The following is an 18,786-nucleotide window of genomic DNA, read 5'->3' on the forward strand; positions in this document are numbered from 1 at the left end:
AATTTGTTAAGTCCACTCCAGCCCGGACCAAGTTCTGAATATGAAATCCCTGCAACTACCAGTTATTATGCACGACAATATCACAAATTTCACCAAGCATGTCAGAAATACTCTCATTACCATACCAAACATCAAAATAAAGAGAAGTAGACCTGTCATCCCCAAGAAGAACTTCAGTATTTCTGTCAACAACGGTATGAATCAATCTGATGCCTGGCAGAATCGACGATTTCACACCATATTGCTTTATTTTACCAAGCCGCGTGGTATATTTTTTCCACAAGAATCTAGCCCACTGCTTGTTAGAAGAGCGTATACTCCACCAAAACTTCATCAAAAGAGCGTTGTTTGTAACATCCATGCTAATAATTCCCAAACCACCTTCTTTCAAAGGGCAGAAAACTTTGGGATAGCCAACAACAAACTTCCTTGCAAACTCCGCATCACCAGACCAACGAAAATTGCGAATGACTCTTTCAGCTTGTTGAATGAACTTCTTAGGCCACTTGTAAACAGCCATGTTGTGAATGGCATAACTTGCAATCACCGAATTAATTAAAACAACTCTGTCTTGAAAAGAAAGAAGTTTACCCTTCCAAACATAAAGTTGCTTCTTGATTTTATCAATCACATTGCTTATATGACGATACCTAACAGCACCAGGCATAATTTGAACACCCAAATATCTATCCGGAAAAGTAGTTACTTCCATACCAAGTAATTTTGTGATAGTTCTACAGCGACTCAAGGAACCACCACCATAGTAAACCTTACTCTTTTGATGACAAACAGTTTTCCCCGAGGCCACTTGATATTTACCAAACAAAGAAAGAAGATTATGCATACTCTTCAAGTTACCTTTACAAAAAATCATAATGGCATCCGCAAAGAAAAGGTGAGTGGGAATTTGGGTCTTAAGCTTGATATTTCTCAAGATTTTGATACAGTTAGTTGGTCTTTTGTTATGGAGGTGTTTCGAAGGTATGGATTTTCAGAAGATTGGTGTACCTGGATTCACAATATTCTGAAATTAGCTCGTATTTATATTCTTCTTAATGGTAGCCTGGAAGGTTTATTCAAGATTAATAGAGTTTTGCGTCAAGGGGATCCTCTTTCGCCTCTTATCTTTGTTTTGATAGAAGATGTTCTTAGTCGAAACATCACAAAACTCTTTCAAAATAAGGACATGACTCATATGGTAAAGCGTAATGGTATTGCTCCAACTCATTTATTCTTTAATGATGATATTATGATTTTTTGCAAGGGAAATATGAAAAGTTTGACAAACTTGGTGAAGCTCCTTGAAGATTATCAGCGTGCTTCTGGCCAGCGAGTTTGTAGATAGAAGAGAAATATTTACTATGGTGGTGGGTCTTTAAATAGGTGCCAAACCATTGCGGATTTCTTGGGCATGGAAATCACTTATTTCCCTGATCGTTATCTGGGTGTTAAAGTGATGCCTGGTGCGATGAAATATAGGCATATCAGCAACGTTGTTGACAAGCTTAAAGACCAACTTTCAGTTTTAAAAGGTAAGATGCTATCCTTCCAAGATAGAGTGGTGCTTATAAAAACTGTTCTTTCTAGATACTCGATACACAACATGGTCGTGTATAAGTGCACACTTAAGTTTATTCAACAATGTGAACGTGTGATTCGTAATTTCCTTTGGTCGGGAGATTCAAATCTTTCTAGAGCTTTTGTGGTGGGTTATGATAAGATATGCAGTCCGGTGTAGGAGGGAGGTCTTGGGCTTACTAGCTTGAGGACTATGAATAAGGAATTGCTTATGAAACTTTGTTGGAGTATAAAATCTTCGAATAAGAAGTGGGGTCGGTACTTGGAGACAAAATTCACTTGCAGAGATGGGTGTATTAAGCTGGCTGGTGTTAAAACGACGATTTTTCCTGGAATTCGTTGGGTGCATCATGATGTGGTTCCAAATAATAAATCTTTAATTGGAGATGGGAGGACGACCTCACTGGTTTATGATGTTTGGTATGGTTCAGTGGCTTTGGATGAAGTTTTAAATCGCACTGACCTGGATAGGAATGCTCGAGTTAGTGACATTATTGTGCAGGGTGTGTGGCAGTCACAAGGAGTTCATTTGAAAGACCTTACTAGTGATGGCGTGGTGCTGGAGGAGTTTCCAAGACTTCGTAATGGCCTGAACAAGAAGATTTGGATGCCGGACTTGAAGGGAGAGTTTTCAGTCAGGTCTGCTAGGGAGCTAATTAAGACTAAATATCCTATCTTGGAAGAGGAAAAATTTGTATGGAGGAAAATCGTTCACCCATCACTGGCAGCTCAGAACTGGAAGTTTTTCCGTGGAGCATGTGCAATATTAGACAAGGTTCATAGTAGCTTCAAGATAGCGATGACGTCTAAATGCTGTGTATGTCAAAGCGCTGAAGAGTCTTTAGAACACGTTCTTTGGAGCTGCAGCTTTGCGAAAAAGGCCTGAGACTGGTTGGCATGTATCTTCACTATTAAGCCTCATTACAATATGATTATTTTTAATAAAGAAGCTAAACTACGCAGTAGTATAGTTAAGGATTTGTGGCTGGTGGCCAACCTGGTGGTGCGATCAAAATTGCGGTTTACTAGAAATAAGAAGGTGTATGAGAAGAAGATTCTTTGTTGGTCTTTTTTTCAAAAACGAGTTTTCAATTTGGTTCATGAATATTCAGTTAGAATGAAGAATTTTATGCACAACACTACGGAAGATTTGAGGTTGCTGGAGTTCTTTCGTGTGAGATATAGAAAGGTGAAGACTACATATCCCAAGGAGTGTTATTGGTTGCCTCCGAACCAAAACTAACTGATGCTATGTTCAGATGGTACCTCAAGGGGAAATCCAGGGGTAGTGGGAGCTGGAGTAGTGGCAAGGAACGTCAGCTGGGAAGTAGTTGGTGCTATGTGCATTGGTCTTGGCATAAATTTTAATTATATGGCGGAACTGTATGGAATTCTTGTGGTTTCGAATAGGAAGTTCAATGGGGATATAGGAAAATTGTGATTCGTTCTGATTCGTCTAGTGTGATTAGAGATTTGGAAGAGGATTCGATACCTTGGTTTGCACTTCAAAGGTGGACAAATGTGAAAGGTTTGTATTATTTTATTAGGTTTGTTCATACATATCATGAAGCAAATTTTGCGGCAGATAGCATGGCGAAGCGTGGATGCTTGATAGACAATGGAGTGGGGATGCATTATGTTTGCCGCCCTGTTTTTCTAAGTTCAACTGAATTTCCTAATGTAATTTATTTTCGATTTAAATAGGTTTGTGAGTTTTTGGGGTTGCTGTGAACTCTTTTCTCATAAACTATCTTGTATATATTTTCTTTGATTAATACAATTTTTTGACTTATCAAATCACAAGGATTTGTATCCAAGGCATCGACATAAATCAATCTCTAGGCCAGTTACGAACAAAGAGACAATTTTACTCGATTTTACTCAACATAAGAGAATCTTACAGAGTGTGTCAAGCAGCAAAAACACAAGAGTGTGATCACAAGTAGATCAATACTGTGAGAAAAATCTCAAAGAGTTTGTTCTATTTTCCGTTTATAAAAGCATAATAGATTTAACTTCTGAGCATATATGAAATATTAGCTCGATTCACGAAAACGTAAAGGCACAAATATTTTATAACACCTTTTGAAATTATTAAACTAATAACGATTACATACTGCAAGTTCATCTTCAAGCAACTCTAGAATTTAAATAAATGAATCTAAAAACATGCAAGAAGAAAAACGTTGGAAATAGCTATGTGTAATTACAATTTTTGCTATACTAAACCCTAGTTATCCTTCTCAAGAATAAATTCTCAAAAGAAGTTTCCTAGATAAAAACAAATATAGAAGAGAATAACATGAACTTTTAATAAGTTAGACTTCATCTATTTCTTCATACCTTTCTGCAACTTCATTGAAGAATGACTCACCAACATTTTTTACCCGTTGAATGGTTGATATGTTGTGCTCCTGGCTCAGCATGCAGACCTTCTGATTCACAATTCAAATATGCTGCCTAAGTTTCATATATTCAGAGATCAATTTTTTTTGTTTCCCAATCATGACTTTTTGCTTTTCGATCATCTTGAATTGACCATCAATGAGATGATTTTATTGTAACTGGAGGTAGCAATTTCAATCTTAGAGTCATTTTGAGGATGAGTTAGATCCCTAAAGGAATCAACAATCCATGAGTTATGTTCTTGTCTTAAACCAATCCTTTTCAGCATTCTTTCATGGCAAGAACTTCCTTCCTTTGAGTCATCTTCATCAAGATCGATGGTTTGATGAGGTCTTTTTGAGCTTTCCATTATTTTGCAAGGACAAAAGCCTAAAACTCAACTTATTATTCTTTCAACTAAGGGTTTATGAATAATAGGATTTCTCTACCTCATTTCATAAGGAGACCCTAACTCAATGATAAGATACGTGAAGCGGTTCACAACCTGGTTTAACGATTAAGGTTCGAGACTAAAGGAGGTTGCTGGGCTAACAGCAAATAAAAGACAAGTTTGTACATAAATACATATTCTGCGAGATTTTCAAAAAAATACTTATTAGGTCTTAATGTGTTTGCGTACTCTTATACCAATTAAAAACACTGGGGATACCAAAATACACCACCAACTTTTTCATAGGCAATTTGTATGGACAAACTCAACACAACTCCAAGAGTTAAAACTCAATCAAGGAAAGTTTCTAGAGTTATATCTCTATCTCTCTTGCGATTGGAACGTTTGAATCCGTGAACCTAATCACAAAGAAAGTTCTTGAATGGTACCAAAGACCAATGTCTAAGGATCAATCAATTCGTATCCAACAATATGATTGATCATTGTACAACATGTGATATTTCAATTATAAAGATAAACAATTTAATGCGGAAAAAAGAAATAACACATACACAAGAAATTTTTTTAACGAGGAAACCGCAAATGCATAAAAACCCCGGGACCTAGTCCAGATTGAACACCAAACTGTATTAAGCCGCTACAGACACTAGCTTACTACCAATTAACTTCGGTCTGGAATATAGTTGAGCCCGAACTCGGTCTCCCACTGATTCAGGTACAGTCGCGCTCCTTTCGCCTCTTCAATCCCAATAGGACTCTACGCAACTGATTTACTTAGATGACGTCACGCCAACTAAGAATTGCTTCAACTCAATTGAAGACTTTAAACTAAATCTTCCTCCCACAGATTAATCCTACATAGTTGATTTCCTAATTACAATCGAAACATATGATCAAATCAAACGTAGGATCAAGGTGATGGAAATCGATAGCAATTTGACAAAAGTATAACTATCCTAAAAATCGGACTTATCAACTCGAAGTGCAGCCTAGATTATTATTCACCTCATAAATATAAAACTTGCGGAATCACAAAGTTGAGACGAAGAAAATTTGTGATTTCTATGTATCTTGTTCAAGTGATAAATCAATGGTCGAACAAGATCAGGATACTCAAGTTATCAAGATAAAAGAACACTGCACTCGAATTCATGAATCCTAACGAAGTCTTTGATGGTCGCCAAACCCTAAAAGGGTTTCTGGAGAGGACGACTCTAGATACAACTAGGACACACCAAAAGTTAGTGTCAGGATTCAAAGATCCCAGATGCCAAGAGTTCCCCTTATATAAACATTCTAAGCATATGTTTCTTTAGGTTTAAGCTAAGATATCTTTGGAACCAAGCAAACAATATTAGATGAAAACTTTGAATCTGATTCACATGAATAAAATATACACTCTGGTTAGGTAAACCGTAACCGAACCATGTACAAATAATATGTCCAACATGGTTATCCGGAACTATCCGGTTTCAATTTAAAAGTTTAACACTCATTTTCATGAACACAAAGACATTAATCTTGAGTCATAATCATGTGATCAAATAAGTCTACTGTTTCTAAAGAATTGATCAAATACAAATTATCTCATAGAAATAATTTAATCGCAATTGAAGTCATAATCGACATAGCTGGCAAATGCACAAAGTACAAATACATAAGTCGTTCGTGAATCGGCTGAGTTATGGTACGCGGACCGGTTTGCAAACTAATGAGCAAAACCGAGTTCCGGATTTGATAGAACTTTTTTTGTTCACAAACCGGGTTTGCAACCTTAGGTGCAAAACTGAGTTCCAGAGTTGACAAAACCTTTTCAGTTTGCGAACCGGTTTGGAAACCTTAAGACTTTACCGGTTCCAGAGTTCACGGAACCTTTTCAGTTTGCGTACCGGTTTGGGTACTAAACTAGTTCAGGAACATAGAACTGTATTGGCTCGCATACCAGTTTGGATACTTAACTCGGTTCCCTTACCACAGTTCCAAAATGGTTTGCATACGAATATGCGTGCCTATCCGGATCACGAATCAAACATATTTTCCCATGATGTACATACAAATATGCGTATCACACAAATCTGTAAGACGATATATAGCTACTCTGATACGTGCACGAGTACATGTAATGCGACTTCAGACGTATAACAGTTATCTCAGTTTCTAAGAATGATAACACTGTCGTGTTTTCCGAATATAGTAGTTCTATATTTTTTGTCTAAATCAATTCGAAACATTCCCGAATAACATCAATGACACATATCATTGTTCCATGCTATTTTCGAATGATAAACTTGAATCATGATTTTGGTTCCGAACAATTAATTGTTCTCAACGGAAATTGATAAAGTATGAACTAAATGTTCATTAAGCTTAGTCATTATATTTCGAGAAATTCGTAAACTAAATAATTAGTTCTTGACCCAAAATTCTTGTCTATGCAAGCTAGTCTAATTAGTCATGCGACAAATGTCTCAAGGATAGAAAAGTGAATATAACTTGAGAAATAGGTGGTTCAGTCTTCACTTACTTTTTGTTGATGAAGTTATCCAAAAGCTTCGGTTTATCTTCGCCTTCAAACGGTAGAACGCAAATGATGACTGGTTCGTTTATCAACTACCTCTATCCTAGACCAAGACTTAACTAATTGTATACTAGAAATCAAGATATAGTTTTAACAACTAAATTTGACAACAATCTTGAGATCGCAACACTTGTTAGTTCTTCCGAGCATTGTTTTAACAATATTAGTATGCACACCTTTAAAAGTATGTGAACTCGTGAATCCGGATTGGTACGCAAACCAGTACGCATACTAGAAAAGAATTGTTGGTCCTGGAACCGGTTTGGTATCCACATGGGTACACGTACAAGAAAAGTTCTGTGGATTCTGGAACTCGGTTATGTTTAAATGGTATCCACACCAGTACGCATACCGAAAAAGTTCTGTGAACTCCGGAACTCGGTTATGTCTTAAGGTTTACATACCGGTACACGTACCATGATATAACTGTTCACGAACACGTTAAGTATTTGTACCTTGTACGCCTAATTACCATGTCGATTAAATTCATATGCACATAAAACTATTTCTCCGAGATAATTAGCATTTGAATAATCTCTAAAAAAACCATAGACATATTTGATCACATGATTGTGTTTCAAGTTTAAGTCTTAAGTGTTATATGAAAATGCTCAAGCTTGTAGTTCATTCGGCTAGCTTCGGATAACTATTCATCAGCTGGTCTTTGAGAGTGCTACGGTAAAAAAAAATAAAATAAAAATATCTCTCCTAAAATTTTCATGGCGTTTTTTTTACGTTTAGGGTTTCGAGTTTCAAGTTTTCGGATTATCAGTATCATTCTTTGATTCCTGATGAACCATACTTTAGTTAACGATCCTAATAGCTCAAATCAGGGCCATGTTAAACAAGCTTCTTTTGCCGAAAAATTTAGGGAACGTAAAACCCTAAGCCCAACTATGATATTTCATAATTACCTAACCCTACTCTTGTTGAAGGTGAACCAGCTCTTATCATTCCTAATGATTTTTTCAGGAAGGGTGTAAACCTTTTCAATATAGCTTCATATCTAGGCTAGATTCTACAGGTTTAAATTTTGTGGAGGTTCAAAAAATACTTGAAAATCAATGGAAACTTCAGAATAGGTGTAAGTTTATACATATGAGCAAGGGTTTCTTTGTTATCATCAGATCCGGACAAGGAGAAGATACGTGATGAAAAGTGGTTTGTCAATCAACAAATTCTGAGGTTGATTGATTGGTACCCAGGTTTTAATCCTGATAAACAAAGAACGTCCCATGCAGCTGTTTGGGTACGTTTTCTTGGTCTCCCTATTGAGCTATGGACTGAGAGATCATTACTTTCGGTGGGGAAAATATTTGGAACACCAATTGTGGTAGATCAAAGAACCCTAAATTTAGAATATGGTCACTTTGCAGCTGTTTTGGTGGATATAAATTTCGCAAAGCATATTCCTGAGCGCATCTCTATCACTGTAGGAGGTAAAACAATTTGGCAATATGTTGATATACCAAATTAACCTAAATTTTGTTTAGCTTGCAATATTATTGCGCATATTGATGGTGAATGCAAAACGAAGAATAGCATGAGGACTGCTAGTAAGAAAAAACAGATTGTTCATACAAACAAAATAAACCTATAAACCAAGTCTGGCAAGCAAAATCAGCTAAAACTGATGAGGAAAAGGAAAAGTCTTTGAATCTGGATGATAAGGAGGATAATATAATTGGTGCTTCTGTTGATGGTACACAGTTGTAGGCAAAGCTTGCTAGCTCTGAATCTGAATTTCGTGAAGCTCAATTCAGATTGCTTCGATGCAAAAATGCAATTGCAGCCAAGGAAGCGCTTGCTGCACGCACAAAATCTGCTCTTGCAGACCATGCAGAGTTACGCAAGTGACAAAGCCTATGTCTAATAAGAAAGTTCAGACCGGAACTAAGCAAAATTCTGAATCCCAGTCCGTGTCTGTGTTGAATTTGGAATGTCAGCCAAGGTCCGTGACTAAACAAAATTATGAGAAGCAAAATACGGAAACCCAGCCAAGGTCCGTGACTAAACAAAATTCTGAGAAGCAAAATACGGAAACTATGTCAGTATCCAAGCATGATAATGTTCAGGCCTTGACTAAGCCAAGTAGTTCTCATGGTTTGAATAAAGCTCCGGAAATATATGTTGGCACTTCTAAAGAGGATCGGATTCCAGTGAAGGGTAAGAACTCCCATAATAAATGTACTTCTTTTACTTTCACTCCTTTTTCTGGATGAGCTATTCAGAACGGAAGTTGTAGTGAATAATAAGTATGATGCTCTATCATCTAAGTTAGGCCTTGCTAACGATTCTAGTGATGTTTTTGAGGAAGAGGAGGAACAAGAGGATTCAAGTGACTCGGATTACAGTATGGGTTCTAAAAAATGGGGTAAAGTTGATGCAGATAGTCTAGCTAGGAAACAAGCTAGGAAAATGGCCAAGCAAGTTGCAAAAATTATGGTTATACGATTTGTGCAATCTAATGCTAGCTTGGATTCAACTAATAAGAATTCCAAGTCCAATGAGGAAGCTCCAAGCCGTGGCACTGATCCTAACAAGAAAACTCAAATATGTTTGGAGGATAATGTTTTTGATATGAATAATATTTTGTCTAAGGAGGAACTTGAAGAGGCGAGCAACATTCAGAATGATGATGTGCGTGCTAATTTTATTTGTAATCCTTCCTTTAGGCAAGACTATTCCAAGGAAAAAAAGGAGCTAAATGATAGAATGACTAAGAAAAAATCTCAATCTCCTAATAAATTTTCCCCAATTAAACTTGTTCATGGTAACTTTTCTTATGAGGATGAAGATGGAGAATTTTATGTGGATCAAGATGAAGATCTCTCTGGTAAATATGCTTTTGATACGGATATTACGGCTGGAATTTTTTCTAAGAGCAAAGCGTATAAGGCTGGTAACAACAAAAGTAAATTGAGAGGAGTTAGCTATAGATTTAGGTAGCTTCTTTTTATTTTCTTGTTTGAGGTTATTTTTTAGCTATTTCTTAGTAGTTATTTTGACCCCTTTGGTTTATGGGGGTAGGGAGCTTTGTGCTTCAAACTTGTAATTCTTGTAATTACGTTTTTTTGTTATAATAAAACCTTGGACTTAACAACAAAAAAAAAAATCATCAGCTGGTCTTTATACACGATCGGTTACGGTTCATCCTAACCAGAACGTATATCTTTATTATGTTAAGCAGATTGAAAGGTCATCTAATGGTGGATATTGTTCGCTTGGTTCCAAAGTTATCTTATCTTAAAACTAAAGCAATATATGCTTTGAATGTCTATATAAGGGGAACCTTAAACAACTGGGATCTTTGAATCCCAACACTACTTTTCTTGGTGTGACCTAGTTGTAAACTAGAGTCGTCCTCTTCCTAAAACCCTTTTAGGGTTAGCGACTACAAATACTTCATAGGGATTCGTAAATCCAGGTCCATCTATTGTTTATTTGATAACTCGAGTATCCTGATCTTGTTCGATTGTTGATCTCCTCACTTGAACAAGATAGCTAGAAATCATCAAAGTTCTTTTCGTCTCAGACTTTGTTGATTCCACAAGTTTAATACTTTGCATAAGTCCACATTTTGAGGCTGGCTAGTCTTTGTCTATTTCTATCGATTTCCAGTCTCACCTTGATCTACGATCAAAAAGGAAATCACACATATATGCTTATCTGTGACGCCCCAATCTAATCACCTGCTTAGCTAATAGGATTACAACCTAATTGAAGCGTCAAATCTAGAATATCGATTTAAAGTATCTCAATTACAAAATCTAATCCCAAAACAAACCCATACACTCTGATGTTAAACAAATGAAGCTTTCTCAAGTGATATGAATATAATAATGTGTTGCTTAACAGAGTAACAACAACAACAACAACAAAAAGGTGTTGTTTAACAGAGTAACAAAAATATACAAATACAAAAGATTCACATCATCTGTAACATCGCTAAAAGATTTAAGCTACGAAAAACGGATATCTTCACATGCACCATTGCTTCGTGTAACTGAAACTGAAGTGGGAACGAGTGAGCACATCATCCCAAAGGGGTGCCCAATGGAAACATATAACTTCCAAGTAATCACTAACATACTTCTAAAAGATAAATAGTTTAAGTACGTAATATAAAACGCGATGAACACCTTTTACACCAAGCACCGAGCACAACATCGAAATATAACATCTTAAGATAATAAATATGGATTTTGTAGTCATGATACAATCTCTGCGTTCAAACCAGTATGATATGCAACGACCGTTTTCCCCAAATACCTTGTAGTAATATTTACACTTCTCGTGTTGAATAAAACATAAATTTACCGTATAAAATAAAAAGTAATACTATTTACACTTCTCGTGCTGACATAGCTATTAACACTTCCCGTGTTGAATAAGACTTAGCAAGGAGCCATTGGGAAACCATAGACACTCCCTGCGGGGATACTAGGTAACGCATATCACAACTCATACCCGTTCAATTACACACAAATATGCTCACAAGAAATAAGAGCACATCATGCTCGTTGTTGAAAAGAAACTTAATGATTACAAGAAGGTTACAAGAGTTCCCGCCTGATTTGATGATAAGCCACTCCTACCTCGAATACCTTAATCTACTGGTTCATCCTTTGAATCGATTGTTGTTAATAAAGATCAACTGTTAATCACACAAGTACTCTAAGAGATTAGCCAAAAGGCTCACACAAGGCTCATAACATAATCTCATACAAGTCTCTATTTACAGGGTAAGTGATATAATTCATGGTTATAGTCTTATTAATGGTCTTTCAGAATCTCAGTCGATATCCTTTGTTCTATCTTAATCTTTGTTCTAGAATTCCTCCATCTCTTTCTTTACTAAGTTTCTATTGATAGTCCTCGGGTCCAAGTGGGTTATCATAAGGATAGTAAAAGTGGTTGGAAACCGTCCGGAACAGTCACCGGGAAATAACTCAGGTGATCAGAATGATCACCGGTCAACTTACAGTCAAACTGACAGTCAATGGATCTCTAAATGTCAACGGCAGTCAATGGGTCAAGGTCCAGTCCGCAATCAAAGGTTAGCTCGGTCAAGGTCCACTGAGTCAACTCAGGTTAAGATAAGGAAACTCGGTGAGTCAACACGATTCAACTCAGTCAGATTAACTGAGTCGTCTAACAATAGAGTCAGTCAGACAACTGACTGGGATGATTAATAGGCCAAATGCCTAAGCTAACTTCTACTCCAAACATCAACCCAACACAGAACTCAGACTAACACCTTCTACTTCATCTCTAAACACATTTCTTCAACATCAGTTCAATATCCAACAACTCTTGCATTCAACTCAGATTCAAACTCTAACTACAACCTAATCTCCTTAACTCAGAATAACATTACATCTTCAATCCAACAACACAATCACCTGGAACATCAATCTTACATTACATCTATAAATTACAACTCCAGCTCCCAGCAATCTTACATTACAGTTACATTCATCCTATACGACCTTCATCTCCACCTGCCATATCACCACCAGATTGTAGCATCACTATTACTTCATCAACAATACCTAGTGCTAAGCTCGGATATTTATTATAATCAAACTTGCAACATAATTCATTAGGAAACTACCCACAAAAATCCATTTCAGGTCCATTGAACACCATAACCAATTCTTGGGTCTTGCACTGGTTCTGTCTTCACAACACCATTCTCTTGTGCACACTAGCTCCATCTGAAACTGTAGCGCCAGATCATACCGCCAACCATCTTTTGTTACACTTCACTGTAATTCATACGCCATCTTCATCTCAACTGCTATATCATCTTCATCTCCACTAACAGACCCCTATCACCAATTCAATTCAAAATCAAACTTCACATCCCCTGTATCTCAACAATACCTAAACTACAACCACAAATCCATTCCATCACTTCTTTCCTCCATCTCTGCATCAATAACACCAACAGCTTCTTCATGTTCTTACCCGACAACCTAAGAGTCATCAATGACTATTCTCTGAATTCCTTTGTTCTTCCCCCATTTTCATAATTCCATTGAAATCCTTAATTTAACTTCTTTCCAAAAGAATCGAAAATCAAATACTACTTCTAGTTTATAACAACATCAACTCTTCTTCGATTCCTCATTGTTGAAATCACCTTCTTCATCTTTAATTCAAAATCAAGAACCCTAATCTTCACTCAATTCATCTAAACCCTAATCCGTAACTCAATTTCCTTAAAAAAACAAAATTAAATCTAAATAATCATCTCTACCTTAATCAACAACAAACCCATGAAACAAATCACTAAATTCAACTCAATTTAGCATAAAGAAATAACAACAAATTAAGAACCTTAATTCTGTTTTCTCTTAATTATCTTTTTCTTGAAAATCTGAATCAACCACATCATAATCATCACAATCATCAACCCATCCTTGATCATTCTCCTCTTGTTTCGATTTCATCTTCAACTTCACACAAACCTAACTTCACTTTAGAGCAGTAACCAGTTCTTCTTCTCCCGATCTAATTCAACCACAGAACCAACATCTTCACCTTCGATTCAACATGCTCATAAGTTTGTATGAATATCTTACACAACAATTACTCAATTCTTCTGAACTGAGATCGACAGAGAGAAGGAAAAGAAGAACAGAGAAGAAGAAGAAAGAAGAAAGAAAGAGAAGAATAAAAGAGAAATGAGTTTCTCTTTGATCGGTCTAGGGATAAGACCAAGGAACATTACTGAGGCGCCCAAAATATTGGATAAGGGCATCCAGGTCGGTTTAAGACAAAACTATTATTATGCCCTTCATACTCATCCGATGATATCTTCTTCATCCGATATACGAATGACGCGTTCGAGTAGTCCATTTCGCATAACTTTTCGATACATATTTGAAGATACTAGTTTCGTATCTAAATCGTTGTTGGATTAATTTCTATTAATTCAAATTTATATTAACTAATCGAGTTATTAGCGGTTAATTCGACTCTTGACTGATCTAATAGCGTTGGCGAGCTTGAGGGTCGTTACATTATCTGTGGGAGGCAGATTGGTTTAAAGTCTTCCATTGAGTTGAAGCATCTCTTAGGCTATAAAGGACGTCAGCTAAGGGAATCAATTGCGCAGAGTCCTGCTGGGATTCAAGAGGTGTAAGGAGCGCGACTGTAACTGAAATTGCTGTGAGGTTTTATTCGGTCTCAACTACATTCCAGTCCGAAGTTAATTGGTAGTAGGCTAGTGTCTGTAGAGGCTTAATACAGTTTCATTTTCAATCTGGGCTAGGTCCCGAGATTTTTCTGCATTTGTGGTTTCCTCGTTAATAAAACTTCTGGTGTCTGTGTTATTTCTTTTTCACCATTATATTGTTTATCTTTATAATTGAAATATCACAGGTTGTTTGTTGGATACGACTTTATTGATACTTGAAAATTGATCTTTGGAATCACCAAGTACTCTCACCCGCAAATCAGGTTCATGGACTTGCCTCTGTAAACTTTCTGAATGTGAGAGAAAGAGATATAACTCTGAATATTATTCCTTGAATGAGATTCATCAAGTTAAACTCTCGGAATTATATTTAAGTTTTTCCATACAGGTTTCCTGAGAAAAAGTTGGTGGTGTGTTTTGGTACCCCGCGTTTTTAGGTCATATTCAGGTTTATGAGAAGCATCTACTGTTCAGCTATAGGTTCTTTCGGCGTTGATGTGCGTTTAAACTGGCGTATTAGTTTCGGTTATTTAGCTAATATTTACTTGGTGTTGACCAATTTCAGTTTTCCAATTTTATTATACTGTGTATTTTTGGACTTTGGTGCATTTGCGGAACTGACATCTTTCCCTGTACTTCGAATCTAATATCCATATTCTACGTAAAAAAGGGTACCATATGCAATTGTCGTGGTAAAATTGTTATTTTTATTTTCTGGTGTTATTTGTTATTGATGTTTTGAAAAACTTAATGAACAACGAATTAAAGATACTCTACTTGCTGTAACGGGTTACCTTTTCAGATACCTAGAATAATTGGAGTGGATGTAACTTTGCTGTTAAAATTTTCAGTTATTTCCTTTATTTTCTTCCTTTTCCCCCTAAGATATACCCATCTCAAATCGTGGAATTTTCATCTCGGTATTTTCTGGAGCAAGACGTTGATGTGAGGGTAAAAATGCATCACAATATTGAGGTATTTTTTTTTTTTGAAGGATAAAGGGCTCGAAGAGCCCTAAGATTTATTAAAACTACCTCATTAAATAGAGGTTACAATATTAAGGTACTGATTCTCATAATTTATTACTTGCTTACTACGTTGAGATTTTGTACAACATGCAGCTTTTTTTAGCAAAGACAAGATATTTAAGATTTTAGGTGAGATCCTTTTAGGAGTTTATTAGATTCGATATGAAAAAGATGACCAATAAAGCATACAAACAGTAACATATGTAGTGGCAGGTCAATGTTCATGTAATTGGCTTCCATCATCAATTAGGAAAATATTTAATACTGTTTCCGTGGTAGTATGTTTTTTAAATTTTAGTTAAATCGATATTCCATGATTCTAAACACAAAATTCTGCTCACTGCTACGGAAAGCCTATGCACGACTGCATGTCTTTCATAATTTTTAGTTGAACTAACTAAAATTTGTATGTTTTTTCTAGGATTAATACAAGGACAATCAGTATGTGAATAGCATCAGCACTTTTGGACTTGCCTCATTAATTTGTTATTGAGACTGACAATGTATTTTCTCCACTGCGTTACTCAAGATTTGGACGAAATCCAAATAACAAAACGCAATACTAAATGGGTGGGTACTTGCATGAAAGGAGCAGCAGACAACTCAGTGGGAATCTACGGAAAAGATAGATTTACTAAGCACTTGAAGAATTATAGATGTTTACCATTATCTTTATAGTACTGTTTTTAAATTCAGTTCGTAGTAGCATTGGTAGTATTTTTAGTTTGGCTTGCAGTAGTTTTGGTAACATTCTTATATGTTTCACTTTCATCGTATGTAATAGACTGGTTCTTACAGTCGGTAGAATTTAATTCTGTAGAAAAGGATTATTGTGAATCCATACTGTAGTACCAAATCCAAAGTGATGTATGACCAAGATACAACCTTACATTTGAAATATCCATTTAAACTAAATCGTGTATTTTCAAATCAACCAATAGGTAGCTTTAGCACACCAAACTGCGATGTTTTTTCTTTTTTTTCAATAGGCAAAAATTTTGGTGCTGACAGGTTATGAACTTAGATCATTGGTAGCATCATCCGATGATTATATCCTTGCATTACAGAATTTACAATTACATTGACTGCGACGTCTTTTATTAACATAGAGAACTTCTTTATAAACAACGTTAATTAAGCGAAGAAAATTTACATTTTCCGAGCAAACCAAAGCCCGTGCCGTATCCTAGTAGATCAGTAAAGGGCAACGTAGAGATTAGTAAAAAGATAACGTAACTCTGTAGAAAAATACATAGTTCTCCAAACTAAAAATACATAAATGCAATTTGTTTCTACATGACGGTTTTCTGAAATTATTGAAATCATTAGTTTTGAGCAGAAGAAGAATAGGGGTACATATCGTTATTTGCCATTTCCAACGAAGCCTAATTGCTGAGTCACCTAGAATTTTTTATGTGGTTGCAAAACTATAGAACATCCAACAATCTCGAATCCGTTATATAAACTTAAAAAAGAGCTTGAACATTAAGACAACTCCTAGATTTTAAGAGATATATAAAAAGAAAATTTAGCCTTGTTTCTGAAAATACACTATAATTTTTAAGTTCCTCCAAATTACCTTCTCAAACATGCGAGTTTCATAGCTTGGTATTTTATATGTCGTAGATAATAGCCTTGTATTGTTTGTAACTTTATATACACGTATGTATCTTGGTCACCACGAAATTTTCTCTGGCTGTTTCTCTAAATTTAGCATAAATTGCCAATAAACCAACCGATCTCAGATTTGTTTATGAAAATATAACTAACTTTCTCTAGTCTTAATGAATAATTCTTTTGGGAGTTTATAGATCTGCTGGCTAAAATATATGGTATGGAAAAGGCAAAAAAAATTTAAAAAAAGAAAAGAAAATTTGGATTAACATCTTGGTAAAAAGAATCAACATATGAAAATTAATAAGATGGTTGCAAATATTTTTCTGTAACAAAATCAAAATTACCTAAAAAGCTAAATCAATGCTGTAAATCGGTGTCGTGTAAAAAATACTTCATTTTTTTAGATTACGATTTTGGTATAAAAATCCAAATATAGAAATTAATAATTTTAATACTATCCTTTATATTTATTATTTTTTACCGCAACCTAACAATTTCTAGAGGTGTGTTTGTGAATCAAACGCATAGGTTAGAGCAAGGGCCGTGGGACAGAGTGTTTTCAAAATGGATGAGAGTAAAGCTGGTAGACTATATTTGCCACCGTGGGATAGAGAAGCAGATGACTATACGACCAATGACACACCGTGCAGATAAAAAAGTTGACTACGAAAGTTTGAAGTTAAAAGTGGCCAGATCTATTTAATGGGAAAAAGTAATTTTTTGATAATAAAATGATTAAATTTGTGGTGGGCCATACAAATTTGAAAGCAGAAAACTATTAAACGGCAAACAATGACCCGTTTGGTTTCAGTTTCATTTTATACGGCAAAAAAAGCCACGTTTTACATCTTTTTTTTTTAAACAGCAAACAAAAATCCGTATAGTGGCGACTTTCTCACGCTCTTTCGTTTGAAGGAGAAGGCGATTGAGTTTGGGGTGAAAGGGGGTTTCCTTCTACCCATAATAGGATCTAATTTGATAAAATTTGATCAACTCTTTCATTTTGAAAGAGACTCTCAACCCCCATAATCCTTGCTCTAAGTAAAGAACGGCGTAAAAATTAGTAAAAGATAACGTCACTCCGTAGCAAAAACATACAGTTCTCTAAACTAAAAATACATAAATGCAATTGATTCCTAGACGATGGTTTTCTGAAATTATTAAATCATTAGTTTTCAGCTGAAGAAGACTATGGCTGCATACCGTTATTGTCATTTCCAACGGAACCTAATTGCTATGTCACCTAGAATTATTTATACGGTTGCAAAACTGTAGTATATCCAACAATCTCGCATCCGTTATATAGACTTAAAAAAAAACTGGAACATTAAGAAAACTCCTAAATTTTAAGAGATGTATAAAAATAAATTCAGCCTTTATTTCGAAAATACACTCTATTTTTTAAATTTCTCCAAAATTTCTTCTTATACGTGTGCGAGTTTGATAGCTTTGTATTCTATATGCCATGTACAAATAGCCTTGTATTGTTTATAACTTTATATACACCTTCGTATCTTAGTCACCACGAAAATTTCCTCTAACTCTTTCTCTAAATTTGGCATAAATTGACAACAAACCAGCCGCTCTCAAATTTGTTTCTGCCAAGGCTTTAATTTGCAAGAAATATGCTAAGTTGGAGGGGGAAAATTTGTTATGGAGGCAGGCCGTTCACCCTGCTTTGGCTGCGAGAAATTGGAAGATTCAAAGGGGCGCCTGTGCTACACTTGATAAGGTTCAAAGCCGGTTTAAAATCCAGATTGCTAACAAATGTTGTTTGTGTAATTCTAAAGAGGAGACGTTGGAACACCTGATGTGACATTGTTCTTTTGCTGAGAAAGCATGGAAGTGGATTTCAGACATTTTTGGAGTCCATTCGCATCTGCAGTTGACAACAGCGTACAAGGCAGCTAGGGGGATAAGTGGCATGTTCAAGGATCTTTGGTTGCTGGAAAATTTAGTGGTGCGCTCGGAGCTTTGGCAG

The 18,786-nt window shown here is 35.8% G+C and overlaps 1 protein-coding gene across 1 annotated transcript; it reads right to left on the reverse strand.

Annotated features, from left to right (window-relative positions):
• Positions 1-55: 55 nt before the first annotated feature.
• LOC113360468 lies at positions 56-844 on the reverse strand. Its single transcript, XM_026603975.1, has one exon. It carries the CDS (start codon positions 842-844, stop codon positions 56-58), a length of 789 nt encoding a protein of 262 aa, XP_026459760.1.
• Positions 845-18,786: the final 17,942 nt, after the last annotated feature.

The sequence above is a fragment of the Papaver somniferum genome, chromosome 3 (assembly GCF_003573695.1).
Source record: "Papaver somniferum cultivar HN1 chromosome 3, ASM357369v1, whole genome shotgun sequence".
Classification (NCBI taxonomy): Eukaryota; Viridiplantae; Streptophyta; class Magnoliopsida; order Ranunculales; family Papaveraceae; genus Papaver; species Papaver somniferum.